Source organism: Artemia sp. Qi Xiang Cuo, chromosome 19 (genome assembly GCF_049724085.1).
Source record: "Artemia sp. Qi Xiang Cuo chromosome 19, ASM4972408v1, whole genome shotgun sequence".
In the NCBI taxonomy this organism is placed as follows: domain Eukaryota; kingdom Metazoa; phylum Arthropoda; class Branchiopoda; order Anostraca; family Artemiidae; genus Artemia; species Artemia sp. Qi Xiang Cuo.
This window is the reverse complement of record NC_142812.1, coordinates 18757842-18781380: the sequence shown is the minus strand read 5'-3', so window position 1 is coordinate 18781380 and position 23539 is coordinate 18757842. Positions and strand designations below refer to the sequence as shown.

The following is a 23539-nucleotide window of genomic DNA, read 5'->3' as shown; positions in this document are numbered from 1 at the left end:
TTTGTAGTGGGCCATTTGTTGTTGTTGTTGTTTGGGGTTTCACGCGTTGGACCAGTAAGTCATATGCTTTCATACTCCTCGATCTATATGAACTTTATATAAGTATTTATCTGATACTTATAAGATCTGCCTGACCTTATATAAGTATGGATGAAAGCTTGGGTCATGCGATGTATGAGTGTGATGAATTGTGAGTTGCGAAATGAAGTGTATTGAGAGTGTGAAGTTAGATGACGGAGTCTGATGAAGTAAATTTAGGACGATTTTTCAGGCTGACAATGGAGCACTTAGATTTTTGAGATTTGTGTTTTTCTTTGCTTATGTAATATAAATTACTTAGAAGTGATTTTTTTTTTTGCATTATCATGGCCCTAGGGCTTTTAGCACAATAAAACTTATTACGTGTATTAATAGTTAAAATCACTTGTGGGCCATTTAATTCTCAACCATGTCAGAATTAACGTTACCACAACATCAGAAAAATATTATAAGATTAAAGGCGCTTGAATAAAAAAGAAAAAAAATGTTTAGGTTGTGTTTTTGGAAAACGAAACCAGCAGAAAATAGCTAAGACACAGACAGATAACCTGTTTTGTTGTGTTTTTTTTTGTATGTGTATTTTCTTGGAAAGCAGAAACAGCAGAACATAGCTAAGACACAAATATATGATATATTTTCGTTTAGTTTTTTTTTTGTGTTTGGCTTTTGCAAAACAGCAACAGGAGAGCATAGCTGAGACACAAACAGATAACCTGTTTCCAGTTATGTTTTCTTTTCTTTTATTTTTTAAGAAAATTTAAAGTGTCCGTTTATTAAAGGGAAACAGTTGTTTAAACAACTATTTTCCCTACACTTTTTGTACTATTCAAATAATGGAAAATATGGTTTACATGCTCTTAAAATCCTCGAACGCGTTTCTCCAGACAAATATAAAGCTAAAGTACTATTCTCTATAATACTGAGTGTTGGTCTAATTCACAACATTTTGGATGCAATTATTCTATAAGGCTTAGAAAAAATTATTAGGGAATAATCCTAGATAAAAGGATTAGCAAAAGAAGAAAAAGAGCAAAATCAAGTCAAGTGGCGAAGTGGCGTAACTTAAAAAGGGGTGCATCAACAAGCTGATGTCGGTTCTGATGTTGTCGTGATAGTCTTAATTTAAAGGGAAGCATGTTATGTTGTAGTCCAAAGCGCAAGTAACTTTCGTAAAAATCCTTATATATTTATAATAATATATGTTTTTGTTCCCCACTAGAAACGGAAAAATATTACACTGTGTAGTAAAATGAAAAGAAAACAACAAAACTAGCCTAAATATACACAACAATCCACAAAATTGCATTGAATAAACTGTGTATCATTCCAGGAAATTACGGAAATCTATCAACCGTACTGATGCAGTGAGACTGTTCAGCTATCCCCTATCTATCTAATTGTTTTAGTGCAATTGAAGATTAATTGACAACGTCCTTTACATAAAAGCGAGAATTCCCAAAAAACCAGTATTTGCCCTTGTATTTACCGGCTCATATTTGTTTTTTAGTTTTTTTTTATTTCCCTTCTCTTAGTATTCATTTATAATTATTGATGGCGATGATAGGTTTCAAGTCGAGCCACGGTCCATAGTAAAAAAAAAAAAAAAAAAAAAAAAAAACTTTAAAAAGAACTGGCTATTGAAAAAAAAAATGTAATTTGTAGCAGATTCAGGAATGGTGACTATTTTATCGGGTTAGTCTTAATGTTATTTCAGAAACAAATTTACGATAATTTCGAAAAATAATCTGAGAAAGAGCGCTAAATCGAAAAAATAACATTAAAAATACAGCATTGGAATCTACATGGTCGAAAAACTGTAAAAAGGAAACTTACAGTCACCTGGCTTGAAGAACAAAGAAAATTACTTTTTTGCATTAGTAGTACTGATATGTCCTCCTATTTCCTTTCTCCACCGTTAGCATTTAGATTAAATTCCTATATATATACATGCTTTTGTAATCGAAAGAGAAAAAGAGTGCAATACACGTGCTGGTAAAGTGCTGCAACCTACCTAATAAGACTGATGGAATAATTTAATTTAGGTAACCAGACCTAAACAACCAGTTTTGCTTCTTTGTAAGCTATTTCAACCTTTTTGTACAAACCGTTGCTGATAGAAAAAAAAAAAAAAATAGAAGAAACTAGTGTGAACGCGTGCTGTTTGTAACCCAATTATAACTTAATGTCTGGTGGCCCCCTGGTTCAAATCAATTTCAAGTTCCAATTAAGATATAATCTTTTACACAGCAGCCTTTTCGTTGGCATGTTACTGTCCTTCTTCATCAGAGAATAATATTGGAACACCAGGCGCTCGTGACAGTTTCTATCTCATAGTCATGCAAAAACCGTTGTCTCTATTTCGATAGCCCTTGAAAAAATTTAATTGTTTGTCTTTGCTTTCTAATTTAATTTTTTTAGGTTTTGCTGGAACTCCAGGCTACTTATCCCCAGAGGTGTTGAAGAAAGAACCATATGGCAAACCGGTGGATATTTGGGCTTGTGGTAAGTCATGTTTCTGCCAGTATTGCTTAAGGACTATGTAAAATGGACGAGAGGAAATTTCTTCTTGTTCTTTTCTGATTAAAAACAAGCGGCGCCATGTAGCGTAATTCAACGAAGTATTAAAATTATTGATTAAACTTCAATAGTGGGTGTATTTTGAAATATGTTTGACCTTGAATTTGACCAAAGATAAATGAACCAGTTTTCTTAAAAGTGCAAAGTAATATATAAATATATATATATATATATATATATATATATATATATATATATATATATATATATATATATATATATATATATATATATATATATATATATATAATATATATATATATATATATATATATATATATATATATATATATATATATATATATATATATATATATATATATATATATATATATATATATATATATATATATATATATATATATATATATATACATATATATACATATATATATATATATATATATATATATATATATATATATATATATATATATATATATATATATATATATATATATATATATATACTATATATATATATATATATATATATATATATATATATATATATATATATATATATATATATATATATATATATATATATATATATATATATATATATATATATATGAATTTAAGTTTAATGGCTTCGATTAGAAGATGTGATAAACAGTGAAAGTTTTGGAAGTGTGATAAAAAAAAGAAGAGAAATTACGACTAGTTCCGAAAATCATAAAATAATTCAAAAAAGGCCTTGGGCAAATCTAAGAAAGATTTTTACAGATAAATTAAAATGGATGAGAAAATGTTTTTATTTTACATTTTATTTAAAAAAATTTTTATTTTACCATTTTCCTCATCCTTGATGTTTTTGGACCTGCTTGAAGGAGTCCCTAATGGAAGGAAGTAAAGTCATATAAATGATACCCGCGATTGGAATTTCTGAAAGCAAGACAAACAAAAAAAAATTCAGAAGTGAAAGTAATAGCTCCAGTTTAAAAGAAGTGTGAGTGAAAAGAAAGTATTTTTGAAAATAAAATGAAGTAGGATGAAGGTTGTTCAAATTATGATGTTTTTAAGGCCATGTCACTTGAGATACGTAATTTAAGGCCGTTTTAAGGTAATTTAAGGCTTTAATTAAATACGCGTTTTTAAGGCCATATCACTTGAGACTAATAAATCCAATTATTCAAGTGGCGTCGTTTTGGCTCAATTGAGATCTGCAGGCTTCTCGCAAAAAGGGAACATGTACCTTAAGCTAGAATTTCTGTAATTTTAAGGTCATCAAACATACGACTGTTGTCGTTTTTAGCGTTTCTAAGAAAAACTACCTATATAGAGGTATCAGAATTAAAGTGGATGAAGTCCAGAGAATCAAAGTTTAAAATATTGACTTTTGATGGAACTGACTACAATTAAATTGATTGCTTTCCGTAGAAGTTCCAAAAATATCCTCTAACAATGTTCTAGAAATATGGTTTACATTGGAAACATTAATTAGAAATATAATTCCTGGGATTTGCCTAAGTAGTTGATTGTCTTGCAGAGTTTTGAGTCTAGATGCTTCTACAACAACTACTAACAAGTCACTGCAGCATCAAGCCGCCTGAGGCCAACACAGCAGCGCAAATTCCTCCATCCCAATCTATTCAAAACTTCCCTATTTACTCCCTCCAAATAAGTTCCAATTTCTTTTATATCCTTTCTTACGATCTCATCCCACCCCATTCGGGGACGACCTGCTTTTCGCTTGGCCGTAGATGGATAGCTGAAAAAAAACACGATCTTTGATAATCTATCATCCTTAATCTGCAGAACGTGTCCTAGTCATCTCAATCTTTCTCTCGTTATAGTCCTAGAAAGTGGGATAGAACCACAGCGCTAGACATCTGTAGATTTTGAGTCTAGATGGATATGGGAATGATGTGAACACGATTGCGGTTATATAAAAACGTCTAAGACAAGATTTTTTGTTATTATTTATTTTAAGCTATTTGCATCTTTTTGTAGAAATGACAAAAGCAGTAAAATGTAAATGCTACCTGACAATGGAAACTGAGTAGGAAAGAAAAGCTATTTAAACGATTTAATGTAAACGAGTCATATATATTGGGATGTAAAAACCCGTAAGATTAGATGACCAGGGCCCCTCCCTCCTCTCCCAGTCGTGCCTGTGACGTTTGTGAAAAGGATATTATGTTCATTCATTTTACAATAATTGATTTATTTACAATAATTTAGAATTAGTGTATATTCAATAAACTATTCAAAATAAAAATCACTACTGGCTGACTTCAGAATATACTCAGTATTTTTTTGACGTAGTTGACTTCAGAATGCCTAGACAATTTATTCCTAAATCTCCTTAGAATCAGGAACTAGGCATGTGCATTCTCGTTGTGCTATTGAAAGCATATTAGAACCTAAGAATGTATCTGGTTATTGTGAAACATAACCAGACATGAAACATGAAACATAGTAATCAAACCTGAAACATATATCTGGTGTCTGTGAAACATGTATGTTCAAACACATGAAACCAGTGTTTGTTCACTTATTGACCTTCAAATTCGGTTGAATTAAGTGTGGAACCAGACCTATCAATAAGATTTAGATATTATTCTGTGTCTGATTTTGACTTAATTTGCGTGTAATTAAAATATACTTGAATCATAGTAGCTTAGTGTATAAATTAATTGAAATAGAACCAATTCAACCAATAGCCACCTTTAACCAAAGACTACACATTTATTAATTTTCAATAAAAGATTCAACTCTGCTCAACAAACCCCATGATGAAAATTAAATGAAATAAGTAAACCCTCTATATAATTGTAAAAATTGCGGAACGCTTTTTGCTTATCTCCTTCCTTATAAGTGTTTCAGAGCAGTCTTTCACCAAAGACTACACATTTGTTAATTTTCAATTAACCAACCTTAAACCTTTCTTTGCACATGCCATGATAACAGTTAAAATAGAAAATAAATAATAATAATAAAAAATACAACTATACCCCTATTATAAAAATTAAAAGTTTGTAACTTGGAGAACTAGTCATTGCAATGGTGAAAATTCAATTGGTTGAATTTTAATTGAAACAGACATGAAATTCATTGAAATAGGGAAAGTTCATTATAGTAAATTTTGCACAACGAGGAAATAGCGTTCTCCGATTAAAACGGCCTGAACCTACCTGGAATCTACTCATATGTAAGTTAGTCTGGCATCAGTCAATAGTTCTATCCTTTCTCTTTCAAATTTAGGCTTTTTGGGGAATGAATTGGCGACTGATGGATTTCTTAAGGCCATTTGGAATTTCTTGGAATGGCGTTTCTAAAAAAATTGAATAATTACAAGGGCTATGCAAATTTACAATTGCCTAAAGATTGTGAATTTGAGCTATAGTAATAATGTAATATGGTCTAATACTTATACTTCACGCAATTGTGAAGAACTTGTAACGATAAACCAGAGTATCTGATTCGCTGTCTTAGGGTCATAGGTTCAAGTTCAAGGTTCAAGGGTCATAGGTTCAAGTCCAACATTAGGCTCTTTTTCGGCGATAAAAAGTAAAGCATTAAAAAATATAAACTTTGTTTTGGATAAAAATTGTATTCATTAGTAAATTAGAAGCCGATGAAGTTGGTGGTTGTCTATTTGAGGTGCTTGCCGATTTCCTTTGCCAGCGATCAGCAAGGGTCGTTTTGTCGGCTTCATTTCAAAAGAATGCCCGGTTTTAGCCGATATACCCCAAGGAAGTATTTTTGGAACGACTATTCTTGTGGTATTCCAAAACGATCTAGGGGATAGCCTTGTGAAAGAACCTCACCACTTTTCTGATAACACGATGACAATCATCTCCATCGTGAAGGACTAAGATCCCAGAAATCCTTATAAGGAGCTTCAAGCCAACCTGGAAAAAAACTGGGGTGTGGGCAGATGAGTGGTTTGTCAGTTTTAATGCATCAAAAACAAAAGAGCTCTTAATTTCGAAGACGCGGAATTTGAAGGATCGCTCTGTTTCATTTTCAAAGGAGAGGTAATAACAAGAGTTGATGCCTTCTTGGAGTTCATTTCTCGATGGATCTCACGTGGGCTGAACACCTCAGCAAAGTGAGATCCTCCTGCTCCTGTAAACTAGGAGTCATCTTAATATGCAAAATTCTCCTCCCTGACGAGTCCATTTCAACACCATTCACGTCATGTATCAGACCAGTTATGGAATCTGCATGTTCTCTCTTTGCTGGTGCTCCACCTAGCCAAATTTCTCCTCTTCAACGTGTCCAAAACCGAGCTGCCAAACCCCTGCAGTCGATCCAGGATCGATTTGATGTGGCTTCAATATCGGTTTTCATGCATTGCCCTCCATCTGAGGAGGTATCAAAACTCGTTCCAGATAAAATGAAGAATTTGCGATCAACTCGCCAAAGTAAAGCTCGACAGGACCACCTTGTGCAGAGCATACGCCGCCAAGAATACTTGAAGACGAGTTTCGTTTGACGTTCCATCGATATATGGAATGGCCTCCCAATAGGGGTAATCCCGGAAAATCCTTCTTTTGAGGCGTTCAAGAGAATGTATAATAAATACCTTAAAAGTACTTAGCGTGGTGATTAACAAGACCGACATATCATCACTTGTGACGGAGCCGTGAAGCCTGTATAAAAAAATCGTCTTCAAATTTTGGACCGGGAAGAGGATAGAACGGTTTTACAACGATCTTTACAAAAGAGTATATGCTACCTTTTTCTTTTTTAATCCTGTCGCCCCGAGGGCTCCGTAGCTAGTAAGAGCTTCGCAAACTTTTTGTGTCAATATCTAGTTAGCATTTCCCTTATAATTTTGGATGGTGTAAAATCAGCTAAACACCGTCAGAAAACTCTAGAGAAACTTCAGTTATTATGATCGACAACTATAGCCGCGTGAAATTCCGCATTATGAAATTCTAATCTTTTTTTTTTCGTATCTTTCATTACCTGCATTTCTCACACCAAGTTATGGTAACATGGTAGAGGATTTTTTGAGCTAAGTGGAGCTCTTTTTAAGTTTCCCCGTCCGTGGAAGTTTTAGCCCCCAAACGTCAATCTTGAGCTTATACACGACAAAAAGGAGAATATCTCGCATGAACTAACCAGGGCTGAATTTTTAAAAAAATATCCACAGATTACAAAAATCATTTACTTGTTTAGACCAATTGATCCCTAGTAGGGTGGAGTCTCTTACTTTATGTAAGTGGTAACTGTAACTCCCAGCCAGTCGCTCATCTCAAAACAATCATGCAGCATTATACAATGTGTACCTGAACTCTGAAGAGACCACTTCTCAGCTTTACTGTCAGAGTCATTTGATTGCCGATGTTCACAAGAGAGTATGCGTTTTTGTGTACCTTTCGTCTGACAGTCTCTTTGGTTTGTAATACAGACCAGAGTTTCCCAACCTTTTTTGAGACAGAATTTGGTTACTATTTCCTTAATAAAATTAGCTTATGTAGAATCACTAATACACTAAGTACGTAGTAAAGTGGTATATTTATGTATATTCTATGAACAACGCTTGCTGAGAATATCGTGGTCGATTGGGTTCAAAGTGCTCCTCGAAGGGGTTGCTCTATTTCGGGAGACCTCGACAGTTAGTGACGTGGTAATAATACACATGCTTGATGATAGTATACGGACCTTATTGTCTCTATAAATCTGAGGTAAATAATATTCTTACTATTTTGAAAATTTCAAGACTTATCAGTTATCAGAGTTATAGAACCCCAAGAGCTCCCACCCCCTCCCTCTCTACCGATTGTTTACTTATAATAATAGTTCAAGTTTGTCAACTATTTTGGATTAATTATTTGCCCCTCCCCTAGATTTTTTGTAGAAGCTAGAATCATAACCAAAACCTAACAATTCAGCGGAGTGTGTTTGTCATCTATTTACTTTAGTAAATATAAATTATATATTAATTGAAAAGTTAAGTTACTAAGTCAATTATTAATAATAAATTATTAAGTTAATTATATATAAATTAATAAATTAAAATAATATTAAATTATTGATACTAAATTATAAATTATTAAGTTAATTAAAATTTTTGTAAAATTAATCATCTAATTTAGGGACAAGAAGGCCATTAGTCTCCCTTGATTCCTGTCAAATTTTCTATTTTCTCTTGGAATTGCTATAAGAAATTCAATTTTAAATCAAGAAAGTAAATTTGCCTACTGCGTTTTTCGGTTTAGAAATTTCCTGTTTTATGCTCATGCTGTCTGACCGCCATTCCCCCCAGACGGGGATGTATCGATTTTTCATTTCAAAATTCATGAAGCGGTTCCGAGAGAGAGAGAGAGTTTAGTGAGATATGAGAATCCTTTTAAGGTCTCTCCACATTGCAAGATCTTGACATTTTGACAAACGAAGTTCCAAAGTTCTTGTGTTTCTTTGAGTAAGAAATCACTTCCTATTATTTGCCCCCTGTTGTATGTAAAAGAGAATAAAACTAGATAGAGTTGGATAGAAAAGGCGAAAGAAAACGGTTGCCAAATTTTTGTTTTCTGAGGATAAATGATTTTGGCTCGTAATTCTTTTCTCTGATTTAACTTTAATTCAAAGTTGCCATTTTTTTTCTTTTTTGAGAATTGTAGAAATCATCACCGTTTGTAGAGACCACCATATTATGGATGTATAAATAGTCTAAATATGAAATTATATAGTGTTTATGAATAATGAAAACTGATAATACAGAAAAATAAAAGCATTTTTCACCTGCTGTTGAGATTGAGAAGGCGTAAATCTAAAACTTAACAGAAAGGAAAATCGTTACGTTTATTGGTTAGTATGAATAGTCATTGCTGGAAAGAACACCGTCTAGCGAAAGCCTGAAAAGGACCATTCTGCTATATAATTCGAAAGAAAACCTTCTCTGAGTTTTCCGCAATACTGACGAATTTTTATAGCTATTTTGACTTTATAAATATTGACAACCTTGCTCTTCAGAGAGAGAGAGAGAGAGAGAGAGAGAGAGAGAGAGAGAGAGAGAGAGAGAGAGAGAGAGAGAGAGAGAGAGAGAGAGAGAGAGAGAGAGAGAGAGAGAGAGATAGAGAGAGAGAGAGAGAGAGAGAGAGAGAGAGAGAGAGAGAGAGAGAGAGAGAGAGAGAGAGAGAGAGAGAGAGAGAGAGAGAGCAAAAGAAAGAGAAACAAAGGGAAATAGAGAGATTCAAAAAAGGGTACTAACTTACTTTGGTTCAGACATGTTTTTCTGACTAAAGTAAAGTCAAAGTAAATACGAAGAAGAGATATCTGCCACTTTGGAATGATCTTAAACTACAAGAGACAGTATAGCGCTGCCCAGTTGAAGTAAAAAGAAAAAATAAATAGCCGAACATAATTGAAGCCTGTAAGTAACCCTTGCACCGCGAGTAATATAGCTATATCGAGTTGAATTAATAAATTACAAAAATCTTTTGGATTTCTATAGGAATCTTTAGTAGGAAATGCTAAATGGCATTTTTTTTTTTTTTCTTTTTTTTTTAGGAAATAAATAGAATTATTACCCTGGTCATTTTCCTTTAGTCATTGACAAATTATCCTTTATTTGTTCCATCGAATATTTATTTTTACTCTCTGTCTGTATTTCTCTCTTTCTGTACTCTCTTTCTTTATTTTTACTCTATTCCTGTATTAATCTCTTTCTTTATTCTTACTCTCTTTCTGTATTGTATTTCTGTATTAAAATAAAGGGTTTTACGAACAAATAAACGTTCAAATGGGGATACGTCCATTTATTTGGCAGTGAAAACAGATACAAAAGTCTGAGATATTTCAATCACATATACTGCTGATCGTCATCAGCAGTATTTCTGCTGATGGACTTATTGACAAATGGGGATAAATAGACTTATCGCCATTTGAGCGTTTATTTGTTCGTCATAGAAAGGCTGTGTGGTCTTAGAAAAAATACCTAATTTAAGGTATTGTATAAAAAAAAGGGTTCTATTTTTTCTCTCTTGTTATTTGTGCCATAGTGGTGAGGCTTAAGGTGGTTGTGATTTGACCTATTCATTTTGGAAGGCGAGTTCAACTATCAAAAAGACTCTGTAGTCGTATACAGTTATATAATCAAAAGAATATATTCGTCTATGTTTTTTCTCAGTTTGAAGGTAGGAGGTGTTTTAGACTTCGCAAAGTATTGGAACTTAGCGTCTTCTCGGGTTTTCAAGATTAAGCAACTGAAGGAAGATGTCTAATGCTTTAGGTCATAGCTTATGCCTTTGCATTCTCTTGCCTTCTATCCCAAGATTTATATAGAAATTACCACTCGAAACGGCAAAGATAAAGCGAAATACTTAAATATGTATTCTTCTGTTCTCTGTCAAATCCTAGTATCTCGAACTCAATTTCTTCTGGATCGCGCAAAAATTGGGTTTTGCCTTGTGAATGGAACTCCTATCATCTCGTGTGAAAACCGGTTTTTCACAGCCCAAACCTAATACAGACATTCTACAATTGCAGAACAAAGTATCTACGTCCAGCAGAATACGGGGTTGTAACAACTGGAAGGAAACTGAGTTCGTAAAAACGTATTGACAAAATATGTATCTTCATCTATTTATATAGTTCATATATATATATATATATATATATATATATATATATATATATATATATATATATATATATATATATATATATATATATATATATATATATATATTATATATATATATATATATATATATATATATATATATATATATATATATATATATATATATATATATATATATATATATATATATATATATATATATATATTTATATATATTGTGATTTTCTAAAAAAAAAACTACTAGAAAATGCAGATACTATGTTTTGGCAGAGTACACCCGTAGTATCTTTTCGACTTTTTTCATCTATAGACAACCGTCTCCTTTGCTTTTTATGGTCGTTGAGGCTACGTATATCAAGGCCGTATCCAGAGGGGGGGGGGGTTACCCGGTTTGAACCCTCCCCCCCCCAAAATTTTTGACCGAGTAGAAAATTAGTCTAGAAATACCTGTAAAGACAAAACCTTACCAGAAAAAAAAATATGCTCCCACACTAAATCCTATTGCATTTTGTGGGTAAACGGTTCTGATCAGCTTACGCAATTAGGTAAACGTAGATAACCCCCATGTTCACCTGACATTGCATAGTAAATTAGGGTTAATATGCGCTATTATCCTATTGCATTTTGTGGCATACAAAAATCCTATTGCAATTTTGTGGGTAAAAGGTTGTGATCAGCTTACACAATTAGGTAACCCCATGTTCGCCTTATTATGCAAGGTCAGACCTTGCTCAGTAAATTAGAATTAATTGGGGCTCGAGTTAAATGTTATAAGAGAGTGCAAGATTGCCAGTTCAGTTCAGTTCAATTTCGGACTTGGATAAGAGAAGAGCGATTTTCAACATGAAGATGAAGTTTGACATTACGTCGTTTTTCGCGCCCAAGCGGACCAGGGATGTTTCTGACAGCGGCTTTAGCGGGACGTCTGCGGAGCATTCATCTACACCTGTGGATCTGAAGGGCACTGGAGCCATTGTTGAAGCTTCTGAATCACGCACACTGGAACCAACCACGACGCAACACGCACCTGCACCAACCCAGTCTCTGTCGTTGTTTGCAAATGGCATCGGTTGTGGCTGTCGTTGTTGTGGAAGGATGCGATTGAGTGCTTCACAGCTCACCAACAAGCAGAGTTTCATAGAAACTGCATCGTATCGGCTGAAAACTTCCTTTTTGTCTCGGAGAAAAGGCAGGACAATATCGTGCACCAACTAGACGCGGCGAGGAAAGTGCAGGTTCAAGAAAATCGAAAGAAGTTGCGACTAATTGTTGAGACGGTGATATTTTGTGGGCGGCAACAGCTTACCCTTCTTGGTACCAACGATTCCGGCCCCATTTCGGTCTCGGATCTAGAACCTTCTCACAATGATGGCAACTTCCGAGCACTACTGCGGCTGAGGGCGAGACACGGTGACGATGTTCTCAAGACCCACCTTCTTTCTGCAGACGCAAATGCCGCATATCGTTCTCCCGTCACCCAGAATGGCATTATTGTCATGTCCGGGGAGCTCCTTCAGAAGTTCAATGTGGAAAGACTAAACCCAAGTCCGTGCTTTTCGGTGCTTGCCAATCACACGGTGGATGTTTCAAATATCGAGCAGCTGTCTGTTTGCGTCCGCTACACTTTCAAAGGGAACCTGCATGAGGACTTCCTTGGTTTTTCCCCCAATTTCTGATTTGACTGGGCAAGGTCTGGCTTCCTGAATCCTGCGATTTCTCGAAGGCCTTGGTCTTAATCTGAACAAGATGGTTGGTCAGGGATATGACGGTGCAGCAGCGATGAGTGGGCATCTTAGGGCTGTCCTGGCTGTTATACGTGACAAGTATCCGAAGGCCCTTTACGTCCATTGTAGTGCGCACAGTTTCAACTTGGTCATTTCTTCTGTATGCTCTATTCTGTCGTTTAAGCATTTCTTCGGTGTCTTATCACAAGTCTGCAGTTTTTACCATACTTCCCCACTCAGGACACAGAATTTAAAAGAGAAGATCAACGAAATACTACCGGATTCGAGGAAACATACTTTAACCGGACTCTGCGAAACAAGATGGGTGGAGTGCCACGATTCAGTCGCGTTTTCTTGAGCTGTACAGACCAATCCTGTGATCCCTGGAAGCTCTTGAAGAGAACGGAGATGCAGAAACTTCTGCGAAAGCGGTGCAGCTGCTGGGCACGATGAACCAGTCGCAGTTTGTTGTGTGTCTCCATGTGGTCAAAGAGTTTTTCTGCCTTACGCTTCCACTATGCAAGACTTTTCAGTCAGTTGAATGTGATTTGGCAGCTGCATGCAGGCACGTGTTTTTGAAACTGTCCTTTCAAAAACAAAGGAAATGCGAGGAAATGCTGCTACTGCTTTCACGTCTATTTTCGACGAAGCTCTTCATTTTGCCAGCGACTTAGAACTTGAGATGACTCGTCCAAGGACGAGAGGTGGCCGGAGTATGCATACAGACGATCAAGACCTTCTTAACCACTATAGACCCTCGCCACTTCACTTCCGAGCTGAAACAACGATTTGTGCTTCACCTGAAACTGCTGTCAAATCTCAGCGTCCTTTCTCCTGCCAAAATTATTTCTGTCGATCTGAAGGCATTAAACCTGGAGTCATTGGTTGATTGCATGGCGATATTCTTCCCGAGCCAGACTGTCTGAAGCAAGATATTGAGCTATGGCGCATCAAGTGGGAGAATGTTCCGTATCAGAGAGGCCTACTTGTGCTGTGTCTTCACTTCAGGCATGCGACGCCACCTTTTTTCCAAATGTTTTTCTTCTTCTGGCTGTTCTTGCGACGTTACCTGTTAGCACTGCTACTCCGGAAAGAAGCTTCTCAACCTCAGAAGGCTCAAAACCTGGCTGAGAAATTCAACAGGAGAAGAACGATTGAGTGGCTTAGCCCTCCTTGCAGTCCATAGGGACGTTGACATCTGCCCTGACAAGGTCATCGAAATTTTTGCAGGGAAGAAAAATCGTCGCCTGGATTTCGTTTTATAGATATTCGCCCTTACTTTTAGCTAAAAAACAAAACAAAAAAAAAACTAAAAAATATATAGACTACTTCTACTATTTGGCTTCTTTTTGCGTTAAAAAAAAAATTAGCTTGTAGTATTTAACTGTATGTAAATACTTTTCTTGTTTTTGCGTTCCTTAAAAAAAAAAAAAAAAAAAAAAAAAAAAAAAAAAAAAGAAAGAAATATGCCCCTCAAAGATACGAGGGTATGCCTAGTGGACGCGTACTCGTTCTCAAGGGGCGGACTAACGGTCTTGAGCCAACGTAATGTTGCTCGAGGATGTTAGACAAAGTCCACGGGAAAAAATTGGGTAACCCCCCCCCCCAAACAAAAATCCTGGATACGGCCCTGACGTATATGTTTATATTATACCACGGAAAATTTTACCCATAATCCTCCGTAGCCCTGGTGGCAGTAGGTCTTAAATATTTAGGGAACTGAAGATGTATAATTAACATCTAAAGAATCTTAATAGATTGCCTATTTCAACGTTTTCCCTCCATTTCCCCCCTTCGTTTTTAATTTTTTATTTTTTTAATTGGTAGCATCCATGTGTACTCCATCCTTATCTTAAAAATATTTTAGTGAACTTGAAGTTGTGTTTAGGATTGCTTAAAAAGTGTTCTATCTTTTATGAGGTCTGTAAAATAAGTGTAACCTAACATATGTGTTCATTATTATACACAAAATTACCTTACATGGGTTGATATTTTCTCCTTGCATTCGTAGTCATGGAGGCTACATCTATTTACTATACCACGGAAACTTTTGCCCCTAAGCCTCCGTAGCCGCGGAGGCTGCTAGGTCATAAATATTTTATTATATAAAGGCCTTGTAATTTGAAAGATAATTGTGTATGTTCATATACATCTTCCCCCAAGACTTCCCTTGTTTTTCTCAGTTGGTAATTTTGTTAACCGATCAAATGGCTTACACTCCGTGGGATATTCGCAAGCTTTGTGTTTGATTGATTTTGGAGTTCATATTGTTTAGTAAGCTGGATAAGAGAATCTAAGGAAAAGAGCCAACATAGACAAAATTTGATTTGAGTGTCTTTTTTATGAAAGGGCTAATAATATGATACTTGGAAGAACTAGCTGGTGACTGTAATTTGCAAAGAGAAAGATTCGTTATAACACCGGTGTTTTGAGGCTTGTAAGAGAGGCATAAACAGACTTTGTTATCATAGGCAGCGCTAGCGCTGCCTAAGTAAAGAACGATGGGGGCACAATGTTTTTTTTTGTTTTTTTTTTCTGTTCCATACCCGGGCACTTCGTATCGAAGGAGTTTTCGTATAAACTTCGAAAAGGGCTCATTCGATTGGAAATTGGAGTGGCTAGTGCCCTTTTTAATAGTAAAAAGTGATTGGAGGGCAACTAGCCCCCCCCCACGTCTATCATTCCCCCAAACACATCCAATCAAAGTTTTGAGATAGCCATTTTGTTCAGCGTAGTTTATTCCAGATAGAAAATATCTTTTTGAGGACGACACTCCCCCACAACTCTCGGGGCAAGAGTTGATAGTTATGCTCTGAGGGTATATAAGATCAATGTTGACTCACTATACAGTTTATTTTTTTTCTTTAAAGCAGGGCACTTCATATAGAAGGGGTCGTCGTAGAGTTCAAAAGGAGTTCATTCGATTGGAAATCGAGAGTTCTAGTGCCCTTTTTAAATGTCGAAACTGATTGGACGGCAACTAGCCCCCCTCACGCCAATCATTCCCCCAAACACATCCAATCGAAATTTTGAGATAACCATTTTGTTCAGCTTAGTTGATTTCCAGATAGAAAATATGTTTTGGAGGAAGAAACCCCCCACAACCCTCAGGGCAATGGTTTTAAGTTATGCCCTGGGGGCATATAAGGTTATGTTTTTGAGGAGGACACTCCCCATCAGCGCTGAGGGCAGGGATTTCAAGTTATGTCCTGGGGGCAAATAAAGATTTTATTGAAGACTATATTGTAGAAACTTCAAAACAGGCTTTCGATTGGTAATTTCCTTTGAGTAAATATCGCAAGCGATATTGCACTTCTTAATAGTCGAAAGTGATTGGAGGGCAACTATCCCCCCCATGCCCATCGTTCCCCCAAACACATCCAATCAAAATTTTGAGATTGTCATTTTGCTCAGCGTAGTTGATTTCAAGACAGAAAATGTGTTTTGAGATGGAGACTCCCCCACAACCCTCAGAGCAAGGGTTTTAAGTTATGCCCTGGGTGCATATAAGGTTTCTATAGAAGGCGTTGTCGTAGAAACTTTAAAAAAGCCTCATTCGAATGGAAATTCAAAGGGCTAGTACCCTTTTAATAGTCGAAAGTGATTGGAGGGCAACTAGCCCCCCCCCCCCCACGCCCATCTTTCCCCCAAACCCATCCAATCAAAATTGTCAGATAGCCATTTTGTTCAACGTATTTGATTTCCAGATAGAAAATAGGTTTTCGAGGAGGACACTCCCCCACAACCCTCAGGGCAAGGGTTTTAAGTTATGCCCTGTGGGCATATAAGGCTTTTATAGAAGGCGTTGTCGTAAAAATTTCAAAACAGGCTCATTCGATTGGAAATTCAAAGGGCTAGTGCCCTTTTTAATAGTCGAAAGTGATTGGAGGTCAACTAGCCCCCCCCCCCCACGCCCATTATTCCCCCAAACACATCCAATCAAAATTTTGAGATAGGTATTTTGTCAGCGTAGCTGATTTCCAGATAGAAAATATCTTTTTGAGGAGGACACTCCCCCACATCCCTCGGGGCAAGGGTTTTAAGTTATGTGCTGGGGCTATATAAGGTTTTTAATAGAAGGCGTTGTCGTAGAAACGTCAAAACAGGCTCATTCGATTGGAAATTCAAAGGGCTAGTGCCCTTTTTAATAGTCAAAAGTGATTGCAGGGCAACTAGCCCCCCCCCCCTCACGCCCATCATTCCCCCAAACAAATCCAATCAAAATTTTGAGATAGTCATTTTGTCAGCGTAGCTGATTCCCAGATAGAAAATATCTTTTTGAGGAGGACACTTCCCCACAGCCCTCGAGGCAAGGGTTTTAAGTTATGCCCTGGGGGTATATAAGGTTTTTATAGAAGGTGTTGTCGTAGAAACTTCAAAACAGGCTCATTCGATTGGAAATTCAAAGGGCTAGTGCCATTTCTAATAGCCAAAAGTGATTGGAGGGCAACTAGCCCCCCCACGCCCATTCTTCCCCCAAAAACATCCATTAAAAATTTTGAGACAGGTATTTTGTCAGCGTAGCTGATTTCCAGATAAAAAATATCTTTTTGAGGAGGACACTCCCCCACAACCCTCGGGGCAAGGGTTTTAAGTTATGTCCTGGGGGCATATAAGGTTTTTAATAGAAGGCGTTGTCGTAGAAACTTCAAAACAGGCTCATTCGATTGGAAATTCAAAGGGCTAGTGCCCTTTTTAATAGTCGAAAGTGATTGCAGGGCAACTAGCCCCCCCCACGCCCATTATTCCCCCAAACACATCCAATCAAAATTTTGAGATAGACATTTTGTTAGCGTAGCTGATTTCCAGATAAAAAATATTATTTCATAATCTCAAAGCAAATTAAAAACATGTAGCCTATGAATGACATATTAGAATTGTAAATGATAAATTGAATGATAAACGAATGAATCTGAATGGTAAATTAGGATATTATAGAATTAAGAGTGAATATTTTACCCCTCGGTGCAAGAAGCAAATATGGTATGAGGCTAAAGCAGGATGGTTCTTACTTTTTACCTATGTGTGTAGATACGGATGAGAGTTTTGATCATATGATGTATGAGCATGGAAAATGTATGGAGCATGTAGTAAGTTGCGAAAAGAAGTGTTAGGAGAGTGTAGTTATGATGAGAGACTGCTGGCGAGTATAGTAATTGATGAGTGTTTCATGTCTATGAGAAGGGTGGTATGATTTCTTAGGCTAGCAATGGAGCATAAAAATAGGTTTTTGTAACGTGTTTAATGTTTTTGTAATGTTTGTTGTTATTGTCAGTATCGTTGTCGACAGAAACGATGAATTGAACACCGAATTTGGAACATATCGAGATTTATGTTGACAGATGAAACCAGAATCGAACGAAGCTTAAGCTGACGTACCCTCGATCATAAAAAAGAAGTCGCCGTTTCCGCTGCTTCTTGCATTGCACATAAATGTAGTTCACTTCTCATGTAGCCCTGGCAGAGATATTTGGACTGGATACAGGGATTTTGTAAATACCTCTATTATAATAACGGGAGCTTTCTTTTTAGGTGTAATATTATATATTTTATTGGTTGGTTATCCTCCATTTTGGGATGAAGATCAGCACAGGTTGTATGCTCAAATTAAAGCTGGTGCTTATGACGTAAGTGAATTCAAAATTTTCTTCTGTTTTATTTTATGTCGCATTTGGGAAAAGTATGAAAAATCGATTTGATTTAAGAAACCCGTCATTTTGACAGGGAAATTCGAAGATTACACATACCTAAAGAAGACAAGGCTTCAAGGAAAACCGTGGATTTTGCTTTTGTCCATAAAAAAAGGTCTTCTAAAGTATCATGGCAAAGTGAATTTTGATTAAGAATGGCAAAAGTAAATCAAGGATTTAACCGAGAGATTTTGCTGGGTCAGGTGATTTCATGATAATACCCTTCTGAAGCAATATTCTGACTCTAAGATCCGTACTGTTTGAGCTATGTCGGCTCTCTCCTGAAAAAAAAAAAATGAATAAACCATACAACAAATTTCAGCCAGGTTAGGTAAGAAGGGGCTATGTCAGCTATATTTAAGACTATGTCTATTTTAGCCTTGTCAGCTTTCTCCTAAATGAAACTCAGAGAGGAAAGAAAATAACAAAATGAAAAATAAAGTCAAAAAGGTGAAAAAACGAGGATTTTGTCAACCAGTGGCGAACCATGAAGAAGAAGAAGAAATAAGCAAATATTTCGACTCAGTGCTAAACAAAATAGAAAGAAAAGAAAAAGAAACCAACGAAAATCAAAGCAAACTTTTTCTCCTAAAAAAAAAAAATTGGAATCCTAACAACGATTTCGGCTAGGTTAGGCTTGACTGGGCTCAAAGGTTGTAAAAACTGAAACGTTGCCAACATTCTTATCAAAAAAGGTAATCCCTCCCCTTTTTCTATACTCCCATGAAACTTTTCACCTACCTTTAAATATAGCTTAGGTAAGGTTCCCAAACCTCGACATGCTTCCTTTCATTCAAATGCTGCTATAAGTTACACCTTTTATATCACAGTCGTTCTTTTTATTTTAAGACCAATATATGTTTGGTATGGTGTGCGTGTAACTCAAACCTTATTCGACACCAGCCCCATTCAACTCAATCACCGTTTAAATCCACCCCAATTAACTAAGACTCAATTCCATTTAACCAAATGCAACTCAACCCCCCTTCAATTCAACGCGAAGCAACTCAGCCCTCCTTTAACTCAACCCTTATTCAACCTAACCTGTTGTAGAGGTTGAATAGAATTGGGGTCGAGTTGCAAAGGGGTTGAGTTAAATGAAGGTTGAATTCCACGGGGGTGAAGTTGAATGAGGCTTGAGTTACATGGGGGTTAAGTTGAATGGAGATAAACCGGGGCTGAGTTAAACGAGAGCTCAGTTAAATGGGTATGAGTTGACCTCACAGAGCGCGTGTAACCCAATGGCTGGTTGACCGGCCTATGTGCGACACTTTCGAACATAGTCGCAATTTAGAGGGGTTGATGCAGCCGAGAACAGCAACTACTACAGATCTTAATCGTAAAAGTTTATGATGCCAATGGAGAGCTATCCAGAACAGAAAAAGGGGCATGCTCACTTCGGGGGTTGTTCTAATTCATGACAGTGTCCGTCCTCACAGAGCTTCTGTTACCTAATGGCTACTTAAGCAGCTTAAGTGGGACATTTTCGGACTTAGTCTCAATTTAGTGCCGAGTAAGAAACCGAGCTCAAAGAAACCGTCACAGTTCATTTTAAATCATTGGTGACGAATTGTGACGATATATTATGAAGAGGGCATTGCAAATATTGTTTACAGATGTGGAAAAAGCCTCAATCTACAGAATTTAACCTTCGGTAAAATTTTTGTAAGTCCGGTAAAATTGCAAAACTGAAGTATTAAGTTCGTCAAATGTGAATTGCAACTTCCTTCTCCAACATTTTTTTTCTGCATTTTAGAAATAACATTTCATGGCAATGTGGCTGGCTAAATGCTAACATAAAGTTACCGCTACTAGGGGCTGGGTACCTAGATGAAGGGTGGTTAATTATTGTCAGTGTGCCTTTGCCGTACTTGTACAATCGTAAGAAACTTGGTCTTTTCAAACTCAGATACAAGTCTTTTCAAAATCGAATAAGAGAAATTAAGACAAATGTCAAATTTTCCTCCAGAAGTTCAAAATACTCCTATCAACTCGCTCCATGGAGCAAATCCCACCGAAAGATATGAACTGCCCCCGGCTAAAGTCTTTATCTACACCTTAGCAAGGAAATACGACCGTGTATGACTACACCCCCTCTTCTAGAAAGAAGAGATAATTCAAAAATCAATAATTTAATTTCTAATTAATTTCTCAGTTTTTATGTCAAGGATATTGGAAATTAAGATTTGCAATAAAGGAGAAGGTTCACCCCCTCCCCCTTCCCTAGTCCCTTCTGTCATAAATTTTATATTTGCGCTGTTTGGCTGTCCAAAACAAAACACTGCTTAATCAATTAGGAATACTTGAGATCCTGATTGATGTTTTATTTCCTTCATTAAGTTCAAGTTGATTTCGCTTAAAACTTGCTTATTGGGCTTAATTAAGGGCTTTTTGAAGTTTCATTTGGGTAAATTTAAAAAAAAAGGAAAAAAACTTTAAATACCCAGCTCTGTGCCAAAAGCCACGCTGAGACCCCTACATATGAAATATTTTTTGCTAACATGCATTACAGCTCGAACTGTACTTTTGGACACTACCCCACGACCCCTCAATAAATGAAAACAATTAACCTTAAAGCTATGGTTCCTCCCTTTCCAGACGTACAACCACCTTACCTAATTAACGCAATTTTTTAATATTAAAAGTTAAAAGAAAAAGTAAAACTTAATTGATTTAAATTAGCATTATCTTTAATTTAGCAGCTTCTGAAGCAGTACTCTGATTTTTGAAAGCCGTGCTGTTTTAGCCATGTTGGCTCTGTAATTTTTTCTTCAAGGTTCAATCGGGTTTACAGGTGTATTTAATCAAAAAAGGAGATAAACAACTATGAATGCAGTGTTCTGTGCCAAAAGGCACGTTGAGAAAAATAAACGTAAGAAATTATCCAGTGGCATGCTGTACAGCTCCTGATCCCCTCTTCAACTCATCCACGCGCCTCCTCAATAAGTGAAATAATTAATTTTAATATTAGGGTTCCTCCCTTCCTCCCTAGATGTACAACCACCTCACCTAAGTAAATTAAAAAGAAAATTGTAAAACTTCTCTTAAATTTTTGATTTTACTTAATTTTTTTTTAATTATTAATGTTTTTAGATTTTTGACGGTGCTTTATTTAACCTTTTGAAATATGTTTTACAATTTGTAAATATTTGTCAGTTTGCCTAGGGTCTCATTTTTCTTCAAGAGCACTTAGCTTGATTTTTTCTATGGTAATAGGAATGACGTAATATTTATTTAGCATATTATATTTAAGCTCCTTTTAGCTTGTGTGTCTTTGGATCAAGAAATGAATTTAACTTTTCTCTCTTGGAGATAAGACAAGAGTTTTCTAGGGATTAGAAGAAACTGTAATTTTACGCTGTTGTCTAAAGAGAAAATCGATTAGATCCCTTTGTCTGGGAAAGTATTCAAGCAAACTATCCCTTGAGAACTTAAAAGCAAGTCTCGACTTCAAAAAAATACAAGATTCGTCCTACAAGATATGGTAAAATGAACCATAAATAAAATGAAATTATAAATAAAATTAACACAAATAAAAATGATTTTGGTAAACCATTGCATTAACAAAACTCATTGTGCAAAGAAACCTTTTAACGTCTTTGTTTTCTGTGGAAACGTATAGATTTCTGAAAAATTTCTTTTGTGAATTATTTTTATGCTATTGCCAATTTTGATTGTAAAATATAAGTTAAATGTATTGAATCCATTCCCGTTAACTCCGATGTGAAAAGCAACTAGGCACACATGTGAACCCTGCTCAGGGACGTATCCAGGAATTTTTAGGGGGGGGGTGTGGTACAAAAGGATCTTTTAGGGGGGGGGGTAAAAAAACTTTAAAGATGCATAAAAAATTGGTTTATATTAATTTTTTATGGTTTTACGAGTCGAAGAAACATTTCGGGAGAGGCGGGTGGGCTCAAACTCCCTACCCCCCTGGATTCGGCCTTGACTCTGCTTTATGCAAGTTGCGTTGAATTTAAAATGCAATCGTAACAGAAGAAATACGACAGTCAGTTCTCATCACAGCTATAGAGAAAGGTAACCTCCTGGAATAAGCAGTAAATCCTCAAGTGAAATCCCTTTGTCAGCAACGTACAATCAGTTTTAAATGCAATAAATGGTAAATTGGTAAAATAAATCAAATACCGCAAGCTCTCCTTTTTAAGCAGAATAGTTTGTACTGTATCCTCAAGTGAAATCCCTTTCTGAGCAATGTAAAATCAACGAGATCTCTTTGTCTGGTGGTAATCGATCTAGAATTCTGTGTATTGAAAACGAAAAAAAAGCTTTCTAATGGTCAAGAATATGAAGTGAAATAAGAAAAATCCAGAAGTTTTTGCAAGACGATTATGGACGTTAACATAAAAAAGAGTAAACAAGACGTTTTGAATAAAGTAAGAGATACGCCTTTTTTGCGTGCACAAAATGAAAAATGGGCATAATTCACACTTTTTGTCATTTTTTTCAAATGAATCTTTTGATTTTTTAAAATGTCTAGTCCCTTACAGGCTACAGCCTCTGTGTAATGTCATTAATGTATTTTTTTTTTGACAAATAGACCCGACATATTGTTGTTATGAAGCAAAGGGCTAAAAGTAAAAAAAAAAATATAAATTTTTTTTAGTATTTTGGTTTAGAATATTACAGGGGCGCCAAGTGGATTTTCATTAAAAAAGAGCTTTTTTGTGTTCCATTGAAAAAAAATCCCCTCCCTATTTTGAGGAATACCTTTTGTTTGTACCATTATTTAAATAATAGGAAATATGTTTCAGGCTCTTTTTCGAATTTTTTATAAATTTGTTCTCGTAATAAACTTTAACTACTAAGATTAATCGACATAATAACTGCTATTCCTGAATCAGCATTAAATAGGAATTTTTTTCGCTTAATATTTTTTTTTCAAAATACGTTATTTAACTTTTGGTTTCCATTGTCATTTCGCTCTTTACTAGGTTCCAGCAATT

The 23539-nt window shown here is 35.8% G+C and overlaps 1 protein-coding gene across 7 annotated transcripts in view; it reads left to right on the top strand.

The window, feature by feature from the left end:
- Positions 1-23539, top strand: part of CaMKII (Calcium/calmodulin-dependent protein kinase II) — a 234429-nt gene that overhangs the window by 138049 nt on the left and 72841 nt on the right. For all 7 annotated transcript variants that reach the window (XM_089105592.1, XM_089105597.1, XM_089105596.1 and 4 more), the window contains exons 7-8: positions 2458-2541; positions 18418-18512. In XM_089105592.1, the coding sequence (XP_088961718.1) occupies positions 2458-2541; positions 18418-18512 (179 nt within the window). The remainder of the gene's footprint in view (positions 1-2457; positions 2542-18417; positions 18513-23539) is intronic.